We start from the raw sequence: 25,019 nt of genomic DNA, 5'->3' as shown, positions 1-25,019 counted from the left end.
GCGAGCAAGATCCGCCGGCGCTTGTGTTTGTGTTTTGCAGGGTGGAGGATGGATGGCTGGGCGGCAGCTCCACCTATGATAATACTTAAAAAAAAAAAGCAGTAGAAATGTCAAGGCCCTTCTGTGTGGAGGAGAATGGGGCAAATAGAGGCGATTTTCAGCAGGCCCCAGCCCTGCATTAACATAAGAAAACGGGCCAATATGGATGGAAGTCAGTCGGTCTGGGCGCTGTCAGTGGAGGCTTTTGGCTGCGAGTGATTAATGTCTTTACGATACCACACGCAGGCGGCGCCACGGCTGTCCCGCCTCCATCAGCCTGAGCTCTCTCTCTGGAGTGCACTTACCAAAGCTGGAGCTGCCCAACAACCTGCAGCCTCCAGAACACAGCATGCAAAGGTTAATGTTTACAAATGCATGTAGGATGAAGTATCTGTCTCAAAAATAAAGGTGGCAAAAAGGCTGTATTGTAACAATCTGATAGCTTTCAATGGATCGTTCTTTAGAGAACCATTTTTGTAAATGTGATGTGCAAATGTAAAAAAAACCTTTTATTTAATGCGATGGACCTACACTAATTAAATGTTTTCTCTAAAGCTGTATGTCCAAGCTAAGAGGGACCTTTATTTCAAAGGATGGTTCTTTAAAAAACGCAGTTTAAGCCAGTGGAGGTATGCTCTTATAATAAATTCTTTAAAGAACCACTTGTTCTAAGTGAGATATGCAAGTAGGAAAGCCCCTTTTTTTTACAGGTTGAAGATCCTCCACATAATGTTAAGGTCCACTGCCTAGAACTAAGAAACATTTAAGAGTCTTACTTACTCAGATTGCTCATACATTGATTTGCTTTGAGTACAGCTGCTTGTCCAGAGCCAATCCAATTGTTGGGTTTCAGTCATTACTTGATGACACATGACATCTTGCATACAGTGTCAGCTGAAAACAAATTTTGTGGAAAATTATGTTTTCACAGGCTTTTTTAATCACGACTTTGCAACTTTTGGAATTCCTTCACATGCAGCAGTCATCCCCCTCTTTCTTGCTCCCTAAAAAACCTGCTTCATTGAGAGTCTCTTATTATGTCCTCTTGCCAGGGCCCACTCCATGAATTGAATAGTCGGTGTCTTTATTTCTCTCATTCTCTGACTGCAGACCTCATAATAGGTTCATTAATGCAGAAGTTGCATTTGCTTGACAATGGGCTAGTGGCCCGAGGGTAGTCTATTGGCACCGGGGTAGGGCCAACAGTAGGAGGAGACTTTTTTTGTGGCCTTTTCAGCGTAGGTTCACCAGGGGTCAACCAAGTGTCACCCGAAAGTGAACAAACATGTAATTGATGTTCGGACATCTCTGGCTGCCTCTTTTGAGGCAAGGCTGCAAAAAGGGGGCTGCTGTCTGGGCTTTGAGCGTCCTTGGCGGAAAAGAGGGGAAACTGATTTGTGAAAGCGTGGGATGAAAAGAAGTGCAATCTGCCAAGCTCAGAAAAAAAGGAGGGGATACGCTTGAATTTTTCTCCTCTGTCTCTTGCAGAAATGGTTGTGTTTTGCCTGGTGGTTAATTGCTACCCCCCACACACAGGTCGTGAAGAGGGGAGGCATGCACTGCTGGTGTTCCTTTCTCCTCTGTACTGGGACCAGTGTCTGGTTTTGTCTCTGATTTTCATGGTATGTTAGGGGGAAATGTGGAGAGGAGTTGCGGCCCTTTTATCAGGCCATGTCTACGCAGCGCCTTTTCTATATTCACCTCTGCATAACAACGGACACCAATTTGTACACAAGGGGAAACATCTTGTATGAATGATCCCCTCCTAAAAAACCAAAGAGTGAACTAAATTACAACTGGAACCAAAAAGGTAGTGCTTCTATAGAGTGATGCCATAGAAGCACTTTTGGTTCCATGAAGAACTTTTTTAAAAACATACTTTGTAAATGAGATTTCCCGAATGTGAAAAGTGTAAAGAAGCTTCACATAATGCAACATTTCTAGGCCAGTTAATGGTTCTATAGGGAGCCAGGAGTGTTTCTCTGGCATTGCTCCAAATAACTCTTTTTGGTTGCACTTAAGATGACAATGGAACTTAAAAGAGTTTTTTGGAGAACTTTTGGTTCCCTAATGAATTCTTGAATTAATGGTTCATTAAAGGGCTAATTGTATAAATAAGAGGCATGACTGTGAAGAAACCTTTTAAACTTGAAGGAACCTTCACATAACGTAATCTTTGTAGGCCAATCATCCTTCTAAGTCAAGAACTATTTAGGAACCTTTTTAAAGAGGGCTCTGCTAACTGATATGAAGAACAAAACTTTGTACTCCATCAGTTTATTTACTTTTAAAAGCTGAATGTCTCCAGCAATTTTCACAGAAAAGCACCTTCCTTTAATTGTTGCAAAACTGACCTCAGATTTCATAAATGTTTGTTTAGCCTTTCGGATTTTCCTTAATGATGATAAGGGGCCATCCACAACAACCCCTAGAAATGTTCTGGAAATATCTTTGAGGAGGACTAAGGAAATTATTGCACGAAAGGTTATTCTCTGAATAAGGGTTCAGGAACATAAGAGTCATCGGTTTTTCTTCTTTGTTTTTCAGAATATAAAGCAGGTGCATTTCCCAACAAAGGCATCCTCGTAAGCCGCAAATCCGCCAGTTCATGCGCCACACGCCACCCCACTTTACCCTGCGGTCAGAGCAGAGATGATGTCAGCCAGCAAGCCCTTACCAGTAATTACACATCAGATGACAACAACTTAAAATTGATGTTCAGTGCAGGAGAGCTAAGTGGGCATTTTAAAAGTTAGAGACAGGAAGCCAGAGATAGGAGAGAGAGGGGGCCACGTTATGAGAAAGGCAGCATGGGAATTGCTAGGGCAGCTGCACCGTATGCACACCACACTAATAGACATGAAGAAGCCATTGCTAAAAGCGCATTTGGCATCAATAGCAAATGAGTATTTATTCGGTAATGACCCAAAAGGTGTCCCTTAATTGAATAGTGAGAGTAGTGCCAAGCAGTAATAAAAGCAGATAGATTAGGGCAGGAAATATCTTCTTAAGTGGATCTGTAAATACATATGAACATGCATTTATTTCTCTGACCTTGAGCAAGATAACCACAGATTAAAAATTTAGCCACTGATGGGCTAAATAGGGATTTTGCTTTTAGTTCTTGAAAGTCCTGTACACAGCAGACCTCCATTGGCTGCCTTGAATATTGAATTGTGCCTCTTAAGTGCATTAGGTATTAAATTGGCTTGTGCAGAAAAAAACTTTGAATAAAGCCCTTCAAGTGTTGTTTTTGTGGAATGAGAGCTCTTTTGTTTGGAGATCGCATTTGCTGCACTTTTTGTCTTCTAAATGTCACAATCACACGGACGATAAAAATTACCAGAGGCTACCTGTCTCAGATAAATGATACATAAATTGTGTAAATGGTGGGGTGGTGGTGGTGGGGTCAACCAAAGCCACACTTCTACCTTCTCTATGTAGTGCTCTTATTATTAAATGTTTCTCTAGTAGTTCTGAATAGCTTTAACGTGCAATTTCCTGTGTGTCATTTAACATGATGTATGTGTTACAATATTGTATTTCTTTTGCTCTATTATCTACTTCAATTCCGTTACGCTAACATTTCACAGTCAAAGGCATCAACATATGAAAAAATTGTTTGAAATTAGTTTCGCACTTTCTGCTCCTCAGACTAACCTAAAAGCATTTTTCTTTACAAAGTTAGTATTATGAGTCCCACACAAATGCAAGACAATTACTCAAACCTGTTTTCAAAGACCACTGGAGTTGTAGACTGCTTGCTAAGTACTTCTTCAAAGAATTACTATTAGCTGTGTTTTTCTGTCCGAGCCAGTTGTTTTGTTGGTCATTCAGGTATGTGCAGGCTTTGGTTAGATTAAATCTAAAATCATTCAGAGTTGTTTCATGAGAAAAGCCGCATTCTAGAAAAGTCAGAGTTGTTCACAGAGGTGTTGATAGAAACCAGACATTCTATGCCTCTAAACACAGCCACATAGGACACTATTACATAAAATAGTTATGAATATAATGTGGGGTTCCTGAGACATTGCTTTAGGAAAGATTTGAGGTAAGATTTTGGCCTTAAGTGTGTAGTTTTTAAATCATGGCAGAGAGGTACATGGCAGAGAGGTACATGCAGAACACTGTAAGACAAAATAATAGTCTTAAAAGACAGCATACATCTTGTGTTTACTTAAATAACTTTTATTTTATTGTACTTGCGCTGAAGGTCCCAAGGTGGTTCCTGTCACCAATACTGCGAAAAAAAAAAGTCTAAATTTTCCTACAATGCACCCTTTCACATCAAACCACTCTGAATGACTTTGCTCATGTCTCTATATCTGAATTACGGGGATTTTTTTTAAGAAATAGGTGAAATTCCCCTTCAAAAGGATATTTTTTTTGCATTTACTTTTCATTCTGTTTATTGACATTTCTGGCATATGCTTACACCTGAATTTGCTGTAGAGTACACCATGAAACTATTAGGCAGTTCTTTTGCTGGCCTCGCATTCAGAGGAAGGTTTTTCTTTTCTTTTTGCACAAACTCATTGAAACTGACTAGAATTGTATACCCACTGGGCATGTTACAGTTCTATGAACAGCTCTGAAGTATCAGATCTAAACAGCTAGGCGTTTTGTAGTGATTTGGCTTTTGTTGCTGTGCTGGAATGTTTTTTCTCGTCTCCTCAGAAGTTGCTTTAGAGGTACAGTTTTATTCCACAATAGCATCTAACCTGACTGGTCAAGGTACAGTTCAGGATCACAGTATGGTCTGATAGAAGATCTACAGTGAAGATTGTGTTCAGTACTGCAGTATTATGGAAAAGTGGGGAAAACAAAAGGTGCAGAATGTTCATCTGATCATCCTGATGCTCATTAGCAATGTGCTAATTGATACCATTCTTACTCTTATTGACAAAGATAAATTTGAAATTTTTTTAAGAACCCATTCAGTGAAAGGACCCAAAAGTGGAACCCAAAATGGTTATTCCATAGTATTACTAGTTCATCCTAAAGAACCTGTTTTGTCCTTTTTGTTTTTAAGAGTATATCCTTTGTCTTATATTTTTAGGAATGTGTCATACTGATTTGTGTAAAAGTCTTCATGTCAGTGTTGATGTTGTGTCTCACTGAGTTGGAGTCTGTTTGGTTCATCCAGTAGCACTGAAGCTTGCCTTTTTTTGTTGCCGTGTGCTACACTCAGCAGAATATAATATCCGATCAAATAGTTGACAAACTATGTTGCAAAAGTCAACACTTTTAGGATAAGGATTAGAATCAGGATTACAGTTAAGATGAATAAGTATTAGCTGAATGTACAGTACTGTGCATTTTTACAATACAGAAGATATGTATGAGAAAATAAGATTTAAAGATATAGGTTCAAGGTTATTTCCTAACAAAAATGCAGTTGAATGGTTTCAATTGAGATTTTTACTTTCGCTGTTAGAAATAAAGATACTGTGCAGGTACATTTCTCATTCATCAAGGTACAAACAATGTATATGTACCCTCAAAGGTACAGCAGTGGTTTTAAGGTCCAACTGTGCACCTTAACTATGTTTTTTTTTCCCCAGGTGAGAAGTATATATTTGTATGTTTTCATAACCTAATGTTTTAAAATTGAACAATAAAATAAATGCCTGGAGACAGGATGGGGTGTGTGGAGACAATATAACTGAGAAAATATAATTTCAATGGATTATGGTACAAATATGCTCCCTGACTAAAGGTACTGAGATGTACTACCCCAGTGACAAGAGGTGTACTGCCCCATTGAATTCATATCTTTATTTCTGAGAGTGTTTAGTGAAAGGTTCTTCTTGGAACCTAAAGTAGTTATTCCATAATATCATAGTACTTGTAGTTCTATAGTATTGCATGGGGAAGGGGACAGTCAAGTGAAAAAATATATAGTTTCCAAAACTGGAGTTCAAAAAAGTATTAAAAGATACAGAGAAAATGTCCTAATAATTGTGAAAAAGACCTGGTAGACCACCAAAACTCTCCCCATCAGATAAACAGGACTTAAAGCTTTCAACTTTGAGAGAGAGGAGAAAATCAGGCTCCACTCATTTGCAAATGTAAGGGAATATATTTGGGATTATGTGGATTGCGAGAGGCAGAAAATGCAACCAACTTCTAAGACTGAACTGTAGAGGTGTAAAAAAATATCCCTGCAGATTTCTCAGAAACTGAAACCAAGTCTCCTGAAAAGAATATAAGCTGTAATAAAGAATGGACACAGTAAATGCTGAAAAATGTTTTTATTAAATTTAGTTATTGAGGATTTTGTGTAATTTTCGGTAAAATATACGTTTTCTCATAAGTCCTGACACTGAAAAATTAATAACTTGTACTTAACAGTCAGTTTGACAGGAAATGAATAAAGGACGGTCTCAGACCTTTGCATAGTTCTGTAAATTAAAAGTATGTTAAGCATCTACAATCCATTTACAGCGGATTATCCAAATGAATTGTTACCATATTAATTAATATAGGACTTTTATTTTGTGTGCAAGCTTTTGGAATTTAAAAAAAGATTCTTCAAACTCAAGCATCTCATTGATAAATCCACAGAAAGTTTTTTAGAGAACTAAGGAATGAACAGAAGAATACTTTTTGGCACCTTTGTTTTTAAGAGTGTATCCGTCAACTTTTCCTTTTAATATTGTGTCATTCTGATTTGCCAAATCCATCCACAGTGAGCTTTGTCATGTCCTCCTACTGAGCAAGCCTGTCTCCATCTCCCACTGACTCTGTCAGCAGCTGTTTCCAAATCCAGCTCCTCGACAAATACACCCCTACCAAGCTAAATCTAGTTATATTGCATAAACCATTGTATGTCATGTGATACATTTTGACCTTTTAAACCTTTCAGTGAGTTGTAAATCCAAAGGTTTTAGGTTTACTGCTTTTCTATTCCACTTTTTAAACAGCATTAGCAGCTAAACACATACTTATCTACAAAGTCTGCTGTAATAATATGCCATCAGTTCATGCAAAAAAGTGACATGACATTCAAAAAATGAGAAAAAAATGACATAGGTGTTATATGAACTTGGCATTAAAGTTGACATAAGCCACCTTAATGATAAATGATGTGTACAAGACTAAGCCTTTAGAAATGCTTATTATAGGTTTATATCAGTTGTTATGACAGTTTTATGTAGGTATCATGCAGCCTTATGAACACTGCCCTACAGTTAATGACTTTTTGGGCTGCAGCGCTTAAAAAAAAATAATTTATTTGCTGTTACAGTTTGTTCTCAAACAGTGGAGCAGCCCAACTAAACACCATCATGCATTTAGAAAGTGTTACAGAAATTGTTTAGAAGCTAAACATTTATATTTACAGCATGAAATGCAAAATTAACATGTTCATGTATCTGTAAGTGGATGTGGCAGTGTTAAAGTAGGTCCTCCATCCATGTCACATATGAACACTTTTCACACTCTTGCGTCAAAGAATCTGAAACTGTAATCACTGGTCACCAAGTTCAGATCAGAAAGAAGAAAATTATTTAAGATGAGCAATGGTACCCAGTCACAGTGGGCTTAGCTCCCTTGCTGGGCTCTGGAGACTTATGATGCATGCTGATTGCTTAGCCTACAGGGCCATGCATTATTGCTCAATAATACTGCGAGTCAGAAATAACATGGAGCACTGGCACCGAATGCGTCTAATTAGCTCCCACTTTACTAACCATATCAATTAGTCAAAGGCGATTAAACCGCCCTGGTGGGTCTTGATTAAGGCTGCTGGCTGGTGGGCCAGGAGGCATGGGGGGAGGGTGACGAGGCGCATTCTTTCAACCTCTGTCTCCATCAGGTAGGTCTTTTTAAACATGACTTTGATGAAACATTTCAGGTTTAAAAGAAAGTAAAAAGAAAGTTTAAAGAACCTCCTGATGATACAAAAAAGGTTTCCCTAGAAGACACTCATTTAGGAACTGTTATTTTTAGTCTACATGTAGCTTACAAATCAGAAAACCTGAAATGTTCTCTACAGAAAGCATTTGATTTTTATGAAGAACTTCAATCTCCAACTCTTTATCTTCCCATTTGGGACTTTTATTTTGTTTACGGAATAATGTATATAATATTTTAAGGGAAGGACTAGTTTAGATTAACCAGAATATCAAAAAAGGAAAGTGTAGCCTGTAACAACTATGCATGAACATTGATTTTGATTGTGTTTTAAAGCTACGCTGTGAGTTTAATGTGGATTTTTGTTATTTCATTTTTTAAGACATTTCCTTTTGCAAATACTTGTAAGGAGAAGAGGAACTTACATCTCTTTGTCACTATATAAGCATCTATCTATCTATCTATCTATCTATCTATCTATCTATCTATCTATCTATCTATCTATCTATCTATCTATCTATCTATCTATCTATCTATCTATCTATCTAGTAGTTCCTCCACCTTTTTCACACCAAAACATTTTTAATATGTTGTGTCTCCTCCAGCTTTGCCAGGTCTTCATCATTGCAGATAGCTGTATACAGTGTAAGCACAACTTCCACAAGCTTTGGTGAGATCAGTGTAATGAGTCAAAGTCTCTCTTCCCTTTCACGTGACTGTTGATGTGATCTCACTGAGTTTGACTCATTTAGGGTATCTAGCCCCAGTGAAACGTCTGATTTCCCTGTTCTGTACACAAATGTAATATATGCCTTTTAAAATAAATATTCTTCAGTGGTTCTTGGCTTGGATGGAAGGTTTTAAGGAAAACAATATGATCCCATATAACTAGAATGGGCCCCTATAGATTATTTACAGATAATCAAATTATTAATAAACTACCTAACGAAACTCAGTTGGTCATATTGTTTATATATCATACTTTTAATAAAAATGGTTCTGCATAGTATCAACAAAAAGTTATGTGACAACAGCAGAACGCTTTTCGGTGCTACAGAGAACCATTTTTAAAAGTTCTTTGAAGAACCATATAGATTTTTCACCATTTAAATATTCAAATAATACTTTGAGTTGTTGTGATTCTTTATTTAATCCTTTTGAATCTTGAAGAACTCTTTATTTTAAGGGTTGTAGGATTACGACAAGGGTTAAGTTTAGGATTAGATATTTGGTTGAGGTTAAGTTTAGGCTTAGGCCTAAGACCAGGTTTATGCATTAAAAAAGTTGAATGTCATTGATGTTTAGTTGCAATCCATGGATGTATCTAGTTAGTATTCTGTTTAGTTGAAGGTATCTACAGTGGGCTCTCCAAATAAAGTGTGACCCTTTTAATTGTTTAATAGTTCTAGAGCATTTACATCGTGAAAGGTTCTTTAAGCTTTGAAATAGACATTTCACAGCCACACATTCCATTTATAAAGTGATCCTTTTAAAGAACCGTTCATGGGTAGGATATTTAGGAAAAACAAACTTGGTTCTTTTATGGCATCACTCCAAAGAATGGAGGCATCACTCCTGGTTTAGCACTTTAAAGAGTGTAAATCAGACACTCTGATCAATAATAAAGATGTGATCATAATGTGGGCTTTATTTTAGATTCCATTTGTCAGTTCACTGCGTTTGATAATTGCAATATTTGTTTAAATGACTTGTTAATGTGTGCGCTATGCGCCATCTGTGCCATGTTTTTTATTTGTTTACAGCGATAAAGAATTACATAATAAAGGCATCTCTCCAGATGAATGGATTGCTGTCACGCAAATATTTATTTTTATTTGTTTTTGTTTGTTTGTGTGTTTACTTTCTTGCATGTATTGACAGTAGTAATTAACTGAATGAAACCGTACTTGACCACCGGCCTCTCCACACACAGGTGCTTATTTTTCATCACTTTACTTCTCACCACACACACACACACACGCACGCACACACACACACACACACACACACACACACACACGCACACTCCCTTCAGAATATCGCTGATAGGATAAACCAACACACACCCCGTTCACACTTTCATCAGTCCGCGCTTAACGGCGACGATTAAGGGCCAATTAAGGCGCGCGCTAGCCGGAGACCAGATGCGCGCATTGAAATCGCGCACGTGCTGCAGCTCGGGCCCGTTTCCCGCATAAAGCCGCTCGAAGGACCGATGCTCGCCTTTATTATAGTTTAAAAAAAAACTCACATGATGAATATGCATAATAATCGCGCGATGCTGCTTGATGTCCTTTTGGCGACGGGTTCCGCACCGCCATGTGCGCGCGCTCCCAAGAGCGCACGGCTTTCTGTTTGCTCCTCCACTCCTCCACTCCTCTTTCTTCTCCATTCATTCTCTCGCCCGGGCCGGTCTGAGTGGGCCAAACCTGAAGAATCCTCTATTTATTTTTCCCCTTTTTTCTTTTTTTTTTTTTTTTTGGTTGTTGTTTTTGTGGTTTGGTTTTGTCTCCCTCTTTCTCTCCTTCTCGCTCTCTCTCTCTCTCCCTCTCTCTCTCTCTCTCTCTCTCTCTCTCTCTCTCTTTCAAATTATCAGCTGTGTGCCAAAAGTGTCCCCCTTGTTTTTACGCGTGCCAGTCACCTGCCGTCTGCCTCGCTCCTTCCCCCTTTTCTCTTAAAAAAAAAAAAGAAAAAGAAAAAAACACAAAAAAGCAGAAGCTCGCCTTTCTCTCTCCACTCCTTTTGACTTTCCGCGCTTTGGATCCCCAGTGAGATTCAGACTGGGTACATATTGAGCCCCCCATTGTCTTTCAAGGGCTGTACTACGCTAATTAAATTTTATCCACCCATTAAAAAAAAAAGCATCACGTCTCCTCCACGCTCCCGATTCAGCTTTTTTCCAGACCAGCTCTCCTCTCTCTTTAGCTTAGACTGGCAAAAAAAAGCCATCCAGTGTTCGTTGAGTCAAATGAGTTGAAAAACATTTGCAAATCTCCATTATGGTTGGATTTCTGTCCCCCTTTTTTTCTCTGCGCTGCGCTAAAAGCCCCAACAGCTTTACTGCTTTGTGCCCCTGCAGCGCCATGAATGCTGAGAGCGTTACGCACGGGGAGCTCCTCTTGCTGTCCTCCTCTTTTCCCTCTATCCTTCTCCTCCTCTCTTCAGCACGCTCTCATCGACCTTACTTTTATTTCCACGACTTCATTCGCACCTGAATTTTACATTAAATGTTAATTGAAGCCTCATTAGTGCCCAAGTGAGAGCCTCTTTCTGTCTTTGTGTGCGGTGTAACTTCTCGTGCAACTTTTTTGTCGCAGCGTTTAAGACTTTAACGTAAATATAAACGATGTAAAACTTTATTTATGTGATTAGATTCTGTTACTAGTGCTTGTATTCTTTTTAATTGTTTATGTCTTTTTCACTTTTTGCGAGCAGGTGCGTCATTTAAAAGGATTTAAAGATGTCGATTAGATCAGATGTTCATAACAAGCAATAATCGATTTTTTTTTTCAGCGCACATGTTTGAGATTTGTAAATCAATAGAATAAAACAGGGGTATGAATCGTGTGGTCATGGCCATGGGGTTTGTACTAAAACAGATTAAGGACATTTTAAAGCTTTGTGTTTCAGTTTTGTCTCTAAACTTGAGAGCTGAACTGCGCGTTTTTACGCATAAGTGGTGACGGTGGAAAATTCGTTTATGTTTAATTAACATCAGCTTAGAAATCTTTAAAAAAACACATGTAGTCATTTACAAATCAAATAACTCACTCACATTAAAAAACGCTGTTCTCAGCTTTTTAGGGCTGCGTAATCTAAACTGTGCTATTTACTAAATAACACAAACATAAATAAATAAAAACAATAATAAACTTGGTAGCCTTAATTACATGTAATTTCTATGCTGAATTTTAACCCCATCTTATGTATCTATTTCCTTCTAGTTTCTCACCTTTTTCACTATGAAATAAACGACACTGCAATAAATGTTTAACTCCAATAAATATAAATCAATCTCAATGTGTGCAAATCCTCTTCACTGGGGAGGGGCGAATACTAATGGGACAAAAAAAGAGAGAGAGGAACCTGAAAGAGGTGGGGGGGGGTGTAGACCCCGAAAAAAGCAGCTGTTGAGTCGTATAATCTTTTTTCGTACCCTGCCACTCACCTACACTCTCACTCCTGTCCTGCTCCCCTCTCTCTCCCTTTCTCTCTCTCTCTCTCTCTCTCTCTCTCTACATTTTTGTTCTGCACCCCCCTCCCCTTGTAGGCAGTCCAAAGAAAAGACGAGTGCATGGATGTCAAATTGGCCTCAAAAACGCCGTGAAAGATTGATTTGCAGCACTTTTCATTCAAACAACATTAGTTGGGAGAGAGTTGAGTAGGAATAAAGATGTCCTCCCTGTTGGAAAAGAAGGAGGGGGTGCCCATTTAGGCTCAGTCCATCAACCCTGGAAAAAAAAAGAATGAAAGAAAGAAAGAAGAGGGAAAGACGTGGGACCATTCAAAGAAAAGCCCATATTGCCTCCTCTCACAATGCTAAAGGACTTTAAATTAATATCCATGAATATTAAATCACTTTGGCCTGAAAAGGACTGAAAGAAAGATACACTTGACCCAGACGGCTTTGCATATTACTGAGCTCGAGCACATCATTAAAACCTGGTCTCGAGGAATCAGTAACATCTAAACATCATTAAAGTCTGCTCAGTTCTGGATAGATGCTTTCAACTGCGATATGATTAGCGCGCGCTGGTAAAGATGACGCTCTTTTATATGTGCAATATTAAGCGCAGCATGAACGCAGGTCAGATGTACTGTAATGGGGCTGTATTATTGTTTTTTAAAGCTTCTGTTTTGTGAAACTTTGCTGTCATTCATGAATGTATTTTTTTATCTTTAAATATAATTCTTTCCTTAAATAATACACTTTATTTTGTAATATATGTATGTGTTGCGTAATGTGTTCTATAACAAAACTGTGTACACTGTAAATTTTCTTCTGCTTTGTTTTTCTGTACTTTAATGAATTCATTTATTTATGCTATTTATTTTTTTTCTTTCCTGCAGGAATGATTTCTTTTAGATTTAGGCTTATAAATTCATTACTTTGCCATTACAAATACATTTTCCTCCATTTGTTTATTTATTTATCCATTTTTTTATCGGTCCAAATTTTTTATACATGTTTTCTGTCCAAATAACATTTACCTGGCATCCTTATTTTCTGTTAATCCATCACTCCAGCTTGTTTTTCATGCTGGGACTTATCCCTGCCGAGAGCGTGCACGCGGGAGCGCGCGCTCCTGCGTCTTCTTATAATTATTTAAGCCAAAACGTGTTGGATGGATCTTGAACACGAACACCCCTCCACCCCAACCCCAACACATACACACACACACACACACACACACACACTATCCTACCTATACATACAACCCCCCACCCCTCCACGAGTGGCCACTCAATAAAAAGCGTCTGTCTCTCCCTATCTCTCTCTCTCTCTCTCTCTCTCTCTCGCTCTCTCTCTCTGTTAGAACAAGTGTCTCGCACACAAGGGGAGCCTCATTAATAACTAATGATCGCACGTTGGACCTCACGCATATAAAGCCCACCGGGACCCTGCGAGGGCGACACATTTCCAAACTCCCTCGCGCACCCACCACCACGAGAGCGCCCACCAATCGCCTCCAAACTGCTTTCGCAGCCTCGTAACTCCAGACTCTGCCTCCTCGCCCGCAGACCGCAGCCGAGCCCTCGCTCTGCCAACATAAGGACGCCGTTCCATCAGAGAGAGGACGCAATGGGCTCTGTGCTGCCCGCTGAAGCGCTGGCCCTCAAGGCTGGACTCAAGCAGCAGAGCCTGGCCCTGTCCGACATCATCACCTCGGACATCCTGCACAGCTTCCTGTACGGCAGGTGGAGGAGCGTGCTGGGGGAGCAGCTGTATGAGGAGAAGAGCAGCACGGTCAGCCCCAAAACAGCCTTCACCGCGGAGGTGCTGGCCCAGTCCTTCTCCGGAGGTGAGCTTCCAGAAACTCTCCTGCACTTCCTCTCACTTTGCTTTTATTTGGTCTAATCTAATTTAGTTTGTTAGTCTTAACATACACCCTTGAAAAAGTTGGTTCTTCAAAGGTTCTTTAGCAAAGAACATGGTTCTATGTAGAACCATGAACACTCATAGAAGCCTTTGCATGATTAAAGAGTTTTTTTGCATCTTTTTGCATTTACTCTATATGTTAGCAATGTAAAAAGCTTGACTTCGTAATTATAGAAGAAGAACCATTTTTGGTGCTATATAGAACCCTTTCATCGTGCAAAGAACCCTTTAATCATGCAAAGGGTTCTTTGAGTGTTCATGGTTCTATATAGAACCAATTTCTCCACTTAAAACCCTTAAAGAACCATCCTTTTTAAGAGACTAGTTTACTTTGATTTCATTTAGTCTTTCACATTCTTTCACTCAGTTTCAGTTGTGTGGTTTAACTGTCTTTCATTTGGTTTGTTCACTGTTACAATATATAGTTTAGTTGGTTTCTGTTTTTTTTTTAAAGTTATGTTTCATAGTTTTGTTTAGTCTCTTAAAACATTGTTTTTCTCTAGTTTCATTTACTTGTAAGTTGTTCAAAATCATTGTTTAACGTTAAAAAAACTTTTCAAAGTAAGAACTCAAAAGCACAGTTTTCCTTAAAATAAACATTAAAGTGTAATTTTGTTTGGTCTGTAAGTTTGTAAGCTTTTCAAACGCTGCTTTTATTTGAGTTTTAAAAAGGGCTGTTTTAACTGTGTTTTGGTTTAATTTGTTATCGCAAATGTTGCTTCACTACAGCACAGCCACAGCACGTAAATCTGTTTCATCAAGTTCACGTGAAGCTCCTGTGTTTTCTGTGGAACTGAACTTTTTAATCTGATTGAATTCTTACAAACTAAATCAAACTGGACTAAACTAAATAAAGCTGCACTCAGAGCTTTTGTTTTTAGGTTTGATCAGTTTTGACTCAGTGTTAAATGACAGTGTCCACTTGGACGTATCTGAACAGTCTAGAGTTTCATTCAACTGAGGCAGAAAGAAACGGACAGATCTAGAACGATTATTTAAAAAGCTTCACTGAACTCCAGCGCGTTTTATGTGTATCACTATGCGCCTCCATAACAGCCACGCCGTTCTGTCAAACTGGATTTCAGGGCTTCGCCTGGCGTTGGAGTCTAACAGGAGCTGACTTAAATAAGGCTATTAAATTCATACGTTTGCAATGAGAGCAGCACTACAGACAGAGAAAAGCTCTATTCTTCACGATACCCCTCATTCATAAAGCCATGGACAGCCTTTTCTTTCTTTCAGCAGCCTTTAAAGTTTGCTGTCCCGCCGTTACTGTACCGTGAAGACTAATTCTGTTGCTATTCACACCATGTCACACCGCATCTAATCTCTTTTCCATTTTTCAATCGGTCTGAAATTCCTCAGCCATCTTTCTCTTTAAAAAAAAGTCCTCATTGCTTCCAGTGCAAATTCATTGCTCCAAACTTCTTTAAAGGCTAAATGAGTGTGGAATGAGCCATTGCTTTGAGAGCATGTCTGACCCGTCCCATTCAGACCATAACTAATCGCTCCTTTCACTGCCTTAAAGGGGTATTTAACATTCATTTGGCTGGGCGCGAGGCTTTCGGGCTCCCCTTGCTGCTGCACAAGCATGTAAAACGTGTTTAGACACCAATGTGCGCTAAAACTCACTCATTCAAAGGAATGCATGAGAGGATTTGCGTTTGTACACATTCAGTGAGTTGAGTGATCGCATGTTCTCGCGCATATCGCTGTTTTATTGGCACATTTCTTGTTTGGTTTGCTCGTTTTTATTTCAGCATTTTGTGTTTATTAGCAGTTTTCTAAAACAATGCGCTTCGCGCATCTGCAAACAGTCAAAGCGCTAAAAGAAGGGTTCCTTGGAGCGATGCTTGGTTCCGCAAAGAACCATTCACTGGTAAATCACGTAAATGGTGTGAGAACCTTTTAAAAGTTTGAAAAGCTTCCACATCACGTAATGGTTCAATAGGAGAACCGTACGCCCAAGCCTAGAACCTTTTAAGAACCTTAGGAGACTTGTTTATGAGCTCACCAAATCACGATCTTCCTCTTCTTCTTTTGCAGAGGTTCAGAAGCTCTCGAGCCTGGTGCTGCCCAGCGAGGTTATCATCGCGCAGAGCTCCATCCCCGGAGAAGGTCTGGGCATCTTCTCCAAGACGTGGATCAAAGCGGGCACGGAGATGGGCCCCTTCACAGGCAGGGTCATCAGCCCCGAGCACGTGGACCTCTTCAAGAACAACAACCTCATGTGGGAGGTGAGCGTAGCAGGTGTCCGGAGAGCGCAGCGGAACAGTGTGCTCACGGCTCTGTGTGGTGTCTCCATATCAGGCTAACTCGGGCTGTTGGTTCTTCTAGGTCTTTAACGAGGACGGGACGGTGCGCTACTTCATCGACGCCAGTCAGGAAGATCACCGCAGCTGGATGACCTACATCAAATGCGCTCGCAATGAGCAGGAGCAGAACTTGGAGGTCGTGCAGATTGGAAGCAGCATATTTTACAAAGCTGTAGAGGTACGTTTGATAACAACAGCAGCCGCAATAATAATGATAACAAAGTGTTGATATACACTCCTAAAGGGGCTAAATTATCCTGACTCCAGACTTGTTCTGTTCGAAAAGTTCGAGTTTTTAGAAAGTTTTTTTTAGGAATATATATAATCACCTTTTTGCACTTTTTTCCAACAGTGTAATATGCTAATAATAGGATAACAATGAAGATAGTTTTGCAACATATGTCACCTTTTAAAGAACTCTGAAAAATAATTTTGATACTTCTCTTCTTTAGACCATACCCCCTGATCAGGAGTTGCTGGTGTGGTATGGAAATTCCCACAATACGTTTCTGGGCATTCCTGGGGTTCCTGGAACTGAAGAAGAACATCAGAAGAAGCATAAGAATGGTAAGAAGCTTCAGGGTTGCCTCAGGCCTGATGACTGTTCACTGGGCCAAGAAAAGCACACAGATGTTTCTTATAGAGCCTCCAGGTGACAGTAAACAAGACCCTCTGGCCACCTTCAGATCTTCTGAAGTACTTTAGTGGCTGGTCATGGTGTCTGCTCTGTCATGTGGTGTCGTTTTCAACACTGTAAAGCCAAATGTTTAGCATCTAAACAACAATTTGTAACACTGGATGAGAGCATCCATGCTAATTCTTTTTAAATGACCCGCAGCTGACCTCTTTCCTCTCTCTCCCCTCTCCTTCCAGAAGACTTCCACGTGTGTGACACATCGTCCACGAGCACGGCGCTGGCCACGGCGGGGCGCATGCGCTGCGTCATCTGCCACCGCGGCTTCAACTCGCGCAGCAACCTGCGCTCGCACATGCGCATCCACACGCTGGATAAGCCCTTCGTGTGCCGCTTCTGCAACCGCCGCTTCAGCCAGTCGTCCACGCTGCGCAACCACGTGCGCCTGCACACGGGCGAGCGCCCGTACAAGTGCCACGTGTGCCAGAGCGCCTACTCGCAGCTGGCCGGCCTGCGAGCGCACCAGAAGAGCGCGCGCCACCGGCCGCCCAGCGCGGGGCCTGTGGTGGGGCTCCAGGCGCCCTCGCCGCCTCCTCCTCCTCAGTTGGCTGCGGTACCCCATCCGGCCTCGCTGGTGCACCACATCCCCACCATGGTGCTGTGAACTCTGGCCACGGTGCTGACCACCAGGTTTAGAACCTTTACAAGCCCCAGTAGAGCGCTCAGCGGGGCGCGGCTAATTGCTAGCGCGCCTCGGCACGTTGGCATTGTGTCTATGGATGCTGCTTGGTGGCTCGCGGGCTTGGCAGCGTGTTGCTCTATGGCTATCAAGGTAGAATAACTTAATGCCCAGAGAATGCAGATTGTGCCAATATTATCCAAAGCCCCAACATGTGTGGTGCACTGGCCAAAACGTCGTGACTGACCAGGGTCTCATTAGCGAAGCGAGCGCCAGAGGGCAGCCTCTGCTCTGTATGGTCATGCTGAATGCTCTCCAGAGGCAGAAATAGCAGCAAGAGCCGAGTGGAAGCCCTGAGCTAACTAACGCACTGAGACGTGACGATGCATTGAAGTTACTTCATTCAAACGTGGAGAAAAATGTTGCTCATGAACGCAGTTGCTACGTCAAAAAAAGGAGAAAAAGTTGTGTTGGCATAGTATATTTTAATACATGCAAAAATGGTGCGCACATTTTAATCCAGTAAATTCAACACATCACTTTTTTAGTCTGAGTCTAAAAGTGGTGCAATGAAGCACTGAAGTTCATTCAAACGCGCACATAATTTCCCAATTGAATAAAAAAATAATTCATTTATTGCACAACCAGTTATCCAAAGTGACTAATCCCAGAGGCAACAATGCGTTGATACATTTTATTCCCGGGCAAATGAAGCAAATTTGATGCATTTTCAATGCTTTGGTGTTTTTTCACTGGTAGGCTATGTGTTATGTCTGACTCATGAAAGAGAGAGAGAGCAATGTCACGTGCGGCGCTCAAATTGTGTAACTGATTTACCTTTGCATGCACAGTTGTAACTTACACTGCAGCCTGTAAACATTACCCACGATTAAAGCCCAAGAACGTTGTTTTATATGATCATAACAAAATCTGAAGTATAAAGAACTTAACTTAATACTCATTAAATACACACGGAGTCAACACCCTCTAACCCCCCCCCCCCCCCCCCCCCCAACATGCACACTTGAAGGCGCAGCACACCTCTGGCCAAATACTGATAAGTTTAAGTGGCCTCATTAGCGCTATCTAGTGACCTGCATGTCACTCCGTCATGTCCCTAGAGAGCCCTCTCCCCAAAGCTTCAGAGCACAGTATTGTAAATGATCAGTGTAAGGTATGTAAAGTTATGTGAATATAATTTGAAAAATTTCCACGATTTACTGAACAGTCACTTTATTTGTGTATGTATGTAAACCTAAAGTTAAATGAGAATATTTGGCTCTATTATATTATGTATACTATGTTTGCAGAGATAAACTCTTTTAATATTCATCTTGTATGCTAATAAAAGATTACTTAAACACTTCCCGAAATGGTTTTGATGCTTTCTGTCTATGTTCTTTGATAGCGTCTTTGATATGACCAAATATACAGGTTTACCTAGACTTATAAGATAATTTCACCAAACAGAAGAGGGGAAAAGGCTTAAACAAAAAAAAGTAGTTTTTAATAAGTGTTATAATTATAGGTTATTATTAGAGAGTCTGCTATAAAAGGTGCCTTTGTGTTCTGCATATTTGTCTCAAATGCAGTCAATCAATACTATGTTTGACTTTGTTTCCCTAATGTTGCAGCACAGCATGTCAGCATAGGTCAGTGTGTTGTGTAATGCTGTAATGCCCCAGAGTGGGCAAATTCACTTTTATGTTTGTCTCCACAAAACCACCTTCAAACCCAAATTCACTCTGTGCATTCAACACCTACTCTAGGTACAAACATGTGCAAATTTAAATGACCTCATTCAGTTTACACCGATAAAAGGCTAAGCTGACCACTGCCCTTTTTGAACACTGAACATGCCCAGTATTGCACTTACTTAAATCTTTGCAGTTATGTAAAACAACAAATATTGATCTGTGGATATCCCAAGTATAATCTAAAAGAAAATAAATGTCTTACATAATGGTTGAGAGTGTCTTGCTATTTCTACTACTAGTATTATTACTTTTACTACTATTACCAGTTACTACTACTACTACTACATCCATTACTAGTACTATTACCACAACTTCCACCACTACTATTACCAGTACTACATCTACTACTACTGCTACTACTACTACTTCAACTATTACTTCTACTACTGCTACCTCTACTTCAACTGCTACTGTTACCAATACTACTTAAATTATTATTACTACCACCACCACTACTACTACATCCACTACTACTACTACCACTAATACTATTACTAATTCTTCTACTACTTCCACTACTACTTCCACTGGTACTAGTACTTTAACTATTATTTCTACCATTACGTCTACTGCTACTTGTACTATTACTAATACTTCTACTACTATTACTACAGCTTATAATAAAAGAAAATTATAATCAGAATCATCATCATAAAATGAATAATACAGTACTGTTCAAAAGTCAGAAAGAACCTTTATTTAATTTTCTAGCCATTAACACAATTTGTCCATTTTCAACAGCTTTTTCTGAGGAGATTAGACATAATTAGACATAAGATAATCTACTTGCATAAGAATGACAAAAGCTAAAGGGATGTAAGTGGGAGTTTCCGGGTTTGTTGGAGTTCAAAAAACGATTAAAAGATACAGAGATGTTAAGATGAACCTTGCAAGACCACTAAAAGTATACCACTAAAACGCTCACTATCAGATAAACAGCATTTAAAGCTTTCCTTTTTGAGAGAGAGGAAACATTCAAGCTCTACATTTGCCTCAGATCTGAAAAATTCATAGTTGTTTCTGTCCATCCTTCCACAGTGAGAAGACAACTGAACACTATGGGTCTGAAAGAACGTGTAGCTGTCAAGAAGTCATTACTGAGAAAAGTAAACAGAGAAAAAAAAGTGCAAGTCAAACAAAGAAGCTGTTGGTGTTCTGAGAACAATGGATTCACCCAGAAACAGAAAATGTAACCAACTTCTAAGACTGAACTTAGAAGGTGTGAAAAACACCCCTTTAGATTTCTTTGAAAAATTGTCTGCAGAAGAGAGTGGAAGCTATAATTAAGGAAGGCACACAAAATACTGAACAATGAAAGCTTCTGTGTAATGTTTGTATTTTTTTTTTTTTTTGTGCTAATGCTGAAAATGAATAATTGTACATAATAACGCTCTTGACTGGAAATTAAATAAATGCTCTCTGCCTTATGTACTATGTATTTAAATTATATGAACAATAATGTCTTTAACCTATCTACTGAAAGTAAACAACTACATTTAATACTTTATTTTATGAACTTTACAAATTAAATGAAAAATGTACATATTTTCCATTAGGGAGAATTTTGGAAGTTGGGCCTATATCTCCAGCTTACCTGCATTTGTGTTACAGAAATAACCATTCTGACAACATTTAACTGATTTGGGGTTAATAGTGCAGACCAAGGTCCATCTTCTGTCCCTACAGCTGTGTTTCTGGGAAGCCCTTTCACCATGACACACTCAAGCTGATGATTAACTGAAAGCAAACAAAGCTGTCCACAACACACAGCTATGAGTTCGGGCTTCATTTTGTGTGGATCAAACAGTAAATGATGGGCCTTTTACTTCTGCTCTGTGTTATGCATGTGCTGTGGGTGACGGAGGCTCAGGAAAGAACGTAAGTGTTTGCTAAAGTGTGTGTAAAGTGTGTCTAATTGCACTTGACTGTGGAATTTACTAATGCTAATAGGGTGTGTTCAGAGTGGTGGTGATAGGAACCAGATGCCTGAAAAGTCAAACTTCATTTAATTGGGTGTTAATGTTAATTCATTGCATTTTTTTTTTTAAATCATATTTTTGTTAGCAATTAACTGAATCACTGGGCTAATGTCAGGACTTTACTTTGTGCAGCTGGTGTATTTGTTGCACTGAGACAGCATTATTGCTTATGATTAGCAACTTATGATTAATTGAAATATTGATAATATTATCTGTTTTAAAGGTTTCTCATCACGGCACCCAAATTGTGGCGAGTTGATGCTACCGAGACCGTGTTGGTGCAGTTGTTTGGCTACGACCAAGAAACCAGAGTGAATCTTTACGTCAAGAACTCTCTGGCCAAAGATGCCATAATATATGCATCGCAGACTGTGAATCTCAATGCCCAGAATTATTACCAAGCTGCAGCTACTCTACGGGTATCAAATCACTCCAGACAACATTTATCTGTGTGAAAATATCTAAATATCACTGAACCTTATACAGTTTTGTCCAAACCTGTACATCATTAGCTTCAGAAAAATGATATTTAAATATTACAAAGGCTATTGATTTCCATCAACTGCATAACTCGGTGTAGTGAGCACAAAGTGTAATAACGTAGATTGTTTCCAATTATTTATGCTCCCTTGAAATTGAAAGTACATAAAATACTGTGATTGGTATATAGATTACTGAATATAGTCGCAGTTACCCTCAAAATAATAGAATTACTAGAACAGACATTTTGCACTTTGATCTCACAGTCAGCGTTTCATTTCTCATGAAATGCTCTGGAACAAAGAGTCGAAACAAAAGCTGTGTCACTGTCCAAGTATACTCTAAAAGGGGAATTCCTAAAAGCCAAAAAGATATATTAAAATGCTATCTCAAGCATTAGGTGATGTATTGAAATACACCTCATCATCATACATCATGTAATCTTAATAAGCTTAGAGGCATTAAAAAGAAACTCCACTAAATTTCTGCATATTTAAATCCTTGATATGTCAACAAATTCATTCAGAGGGGTTTGATGTGGAATGTTCCACTCTACAAGAAACACAAAGTGTCAGAATTGTTCACAGCAGTGGTGATAAGAACCAGATGTCTGAAGAGGTCAGTCTATAATCTACCTCAAGTCTTTACAAATATGTTACTGTGTGATGCCTAAAACATTGTTTTGTTTGTTTTCCTCCCCAAACACAAAAGAGCAACACATAGGGTGTTATGAACAAGTTGTGAAAGAAGTTTTACCATTAACATTATTTTACCAATATTTACCATTTTTCAGAGATGAAATCTCAGAAGAGACATGTTCTGAGAGAAGTTCATTTTGGCTAGTAAACAAAAGTGTCTAAATTTGTGTTGTGGATATTATGACCCCTGCTTCAGTCAGCAAGTTTCTCTACAAAGAAGTATTTCACATCAAGCCACTCTAAATGCTTTTGTTTACATTTTAATGACTGAATTTTGCTGAAATATTGCTAAATCCATGGAATTCTCATTTAAATTCTTCTGATGTCTGATTCCCAACACCACGGTTGTGAACAATTCTGAAGTAAGTTTCTCTAGAATGGAGCAATAAAGAAATCATTCTGGCTTTGTTTACAGCATTACAGCTGAATTATGCAGGAACTCCCCTTTAAAAATAAAGTTGCCATATCTGTAGCTTAGTATCTGTCAGTTACCACAGACAATATTTCCCTACATCTAGTAATAGGATAGAAAACCCATACACTCAAAACACAATTAAAATGAACACAATTTTTAAAACTGTATTTATTTGTTAATGTATTTATTTGTGTGTTTTTAAGTACATAAAAAGTATCTAAATTATTGGTCATGATAATCTATCAAAAAATCTCCACTTGGCTGATTTTTATTTTTCATTTGAATGGCGACTGTCCATTACATTGTGTCAAAATTCAGTGATAAATGGATCTATAGAAATTCTTCAGAATTACTTGGAATAAAATCTCTTGACAGTAACTTACACTGAAGAGAATGTTTTTGCTCCTACAGTTTTGCTGTTGTTGAAACAAAACCTTGTATCTCCAAAATGATCATTTTACAGGAGAAGGAAAAAACATACTTTACTTGTTATGTAGGTCAAAGGAATCAGACCTTTTACTTGGTCATTTTGGGCCATTTACTTTGGTCCATTTATCATGAAATTTGCATACAATGTAGAGGACAACAGGCATTTTCAAATAATCTCAAAAACTGAAAAATGGAGATACAAGGTTTTGTTCTGACAGCAGATATATATTTATATCTATACAGCAATGATATGCTAGTACAAATGCAGCAGAACATTGTAGTGTCACTTTAAAGAATCATCCACTGACAGGTTCTTCAGAAAGCAGTTACTTCTTTCATATTAAGGTACGAGAACTTTTGGAACATTTATTTCTAAGACTGCACTCAGACTGTGCAGCATAAAATGTTTCAAAGAAGAAGAGTTACTCTTGTAAGTTTAGTCATTATTTATTCTTCTCAGTTAATCAAAGCTGATTCTTTGTTCTCAGATTTTCCACATCCCAGCAGAAGTCCCTGAAGTCACACTTGAAGCAGTATCTAGCACCTTCCACGCACACACAGAAATACCACTCTCTCGAGTGAACGGCTTCCTCTTTATCCAGACTGACAAGCCTCTGTACACACCCGAACAGAATGGTCAGTGTGATGTGAATTATGTAATGTTTGTAACTTCATATGTACATTTGAAAACCACACACAATAAAGAGAGAGATGAGAGCAGAGATCATTTTATGTCTTCTCCTGTCAATGTGGTTCTGCAGTTGAGGTACGTGTGTACTCTTTGAACGAAGAGTTGAGGAAGTCCAATAGATCTGTCACCCTCACATTCATGGTGAGTTTATCTTCACATTCAGGTCTGATATTATCAATATTTGTTATACAATTAAAAATAGTGTACTAGATGTCTAGGATCTTCAAAGTTCCTATTAGGTTGTTATAAAGGAAGGGTTTAAATAAAAAAGAACTGTCATTGGCATATAGCATTTACATATTTACATATTGTGTGAAATTTCTGTAACAAAAACAGTTCTGCAAACTGTTTTAACAAAAAAAAAGACCAAAAGTATTATTTTAATGGCATTTCTCTTTCTTAGCACCTTTATTTTTAAAGAGTGAAATATAATACACCTATGATTGTTTGTGCATTACAGGACCCTGATGGTATCAAGGTTGAAATGATTGAGTTGACAGACATCAACGGTGTGAAACCACTGCTTCCACCATTTAAAATACCCCTGAAACCCAAGTAAGATCATTTTTTTTAGTACTACTATTTTTATTATAACAAGGCTCAGATTTTTCAGTTCAAAATTTCTGCTTTTCAGTCACTAACATGTAAACAAAGTCATTTAGAGTAGTTCAATGCTGCATTTTCTTGTACAAAAACGTCCCAATTCACATTGGTCAGAATGTCTACAAAGGAAATATAGCCTTTTTTCAAAGTTGTACAAATAAATGTACAGAGTTAGAGTGGTTTGATGTGAAATGCTTAATTCTAGAGAAACGTACTGTGTCAAAATTGTTCAGAGTGGTGATGATTGGAATCAGATGTCTGAAGAGTTTAATTTATCTGAAGGCTTCCTTACAGAAAGTTATGCTGCTCAATGTCTGACACATTTCTTCATGATAGTTTTGTG

At 38.9% G+C, this 25,019-nt stretch overlaps 2 protein-coding genes across 2 annotated transcripts in view; both read left to right on the top strand.

Moving 5' to 3' along the window:
* Nucleotides 1-12,626: 12,626 nt before the first annotated feature.
* Nucleotides 12,627-18,631, top strand: prdm12b (PR domain containing 12b). The gene is made up of 6 exons (XM_017690996.2): nucleotides 12,627-12,651; nucleotides 13,434-13,919; nucleotides 16,043-16,233; nucleotides 16,334-16,489; nucleotides 16,764-16,878; nucleotides 17,185-18,631. The coding sequence occupies exons 2-6, from the start codon at nucleotides 13,700-13,702 to the stop codon at nucleotides 17,607-17,609; spliced, it is 1,107 nt and encodes a 368-aa protein (XP_017546485.1). The 5' UTR covers nucleotides 12,627-12,651; nucleotides 13,434-13,699; the 3' UTR covers nucleotides 17,610-18,631.
* Nucleotides 18,632-21,132: 2,501 nt separating this feature from the next.
* Nucleotides 21,133-25,019, top strand: part of c5 (complement component 5) — a 42,681-nt gene continuing 38,794 nt past the window's right edge. The window contains exons 1-5 of the mRNA XM_037531934.1: nucleotides 21,133-21,259; nucleotides 21,584-21,779; nucleotides 23,871-24,018; nucleotides 24,144-24,214; nucleotides 24,534-24,628. Coding sequence (XP_037387831.1) covers nucleotides 21,192-21,259; nucleotides 21,584-21,779; nucleotides 23,871-24,018; nucleotides 24,144-24,214; nucleotides 24,534-24,628 — 578 coding nt within the window. The 5' untranslated portion in view covers nucleotides 21,133-21,191. The remainder of the gene's footprint in view (nucleotides 21,260-21,583; nucleotides 21,780-23,870; nucleotides 24,019-24,143; nucleotides 24,215-24,533; nucleotides 24,629-25,019) is intronic.

Source organism: Pygocentrus nattereri, chromosome 20, assembly GCF_015220715.1.
Source record: "Pygocentrus nattereri isolate fPygNat1 chromosome 20, fPygNat1.pri, whole genome shotgun sequence".
Taxonomy (NCBI): Eukaryota; Metazoa; Chordata; class Actinopteri; order Characiformes; family Serrasalmidae; genus Pygocentrus; species Pygocentrus nattereri.
The sequence above is the reverse complement of the archived record's forward strand: the minus strand, read 5'-3'. Positions and strand labels throughout refer to the sequence as shown.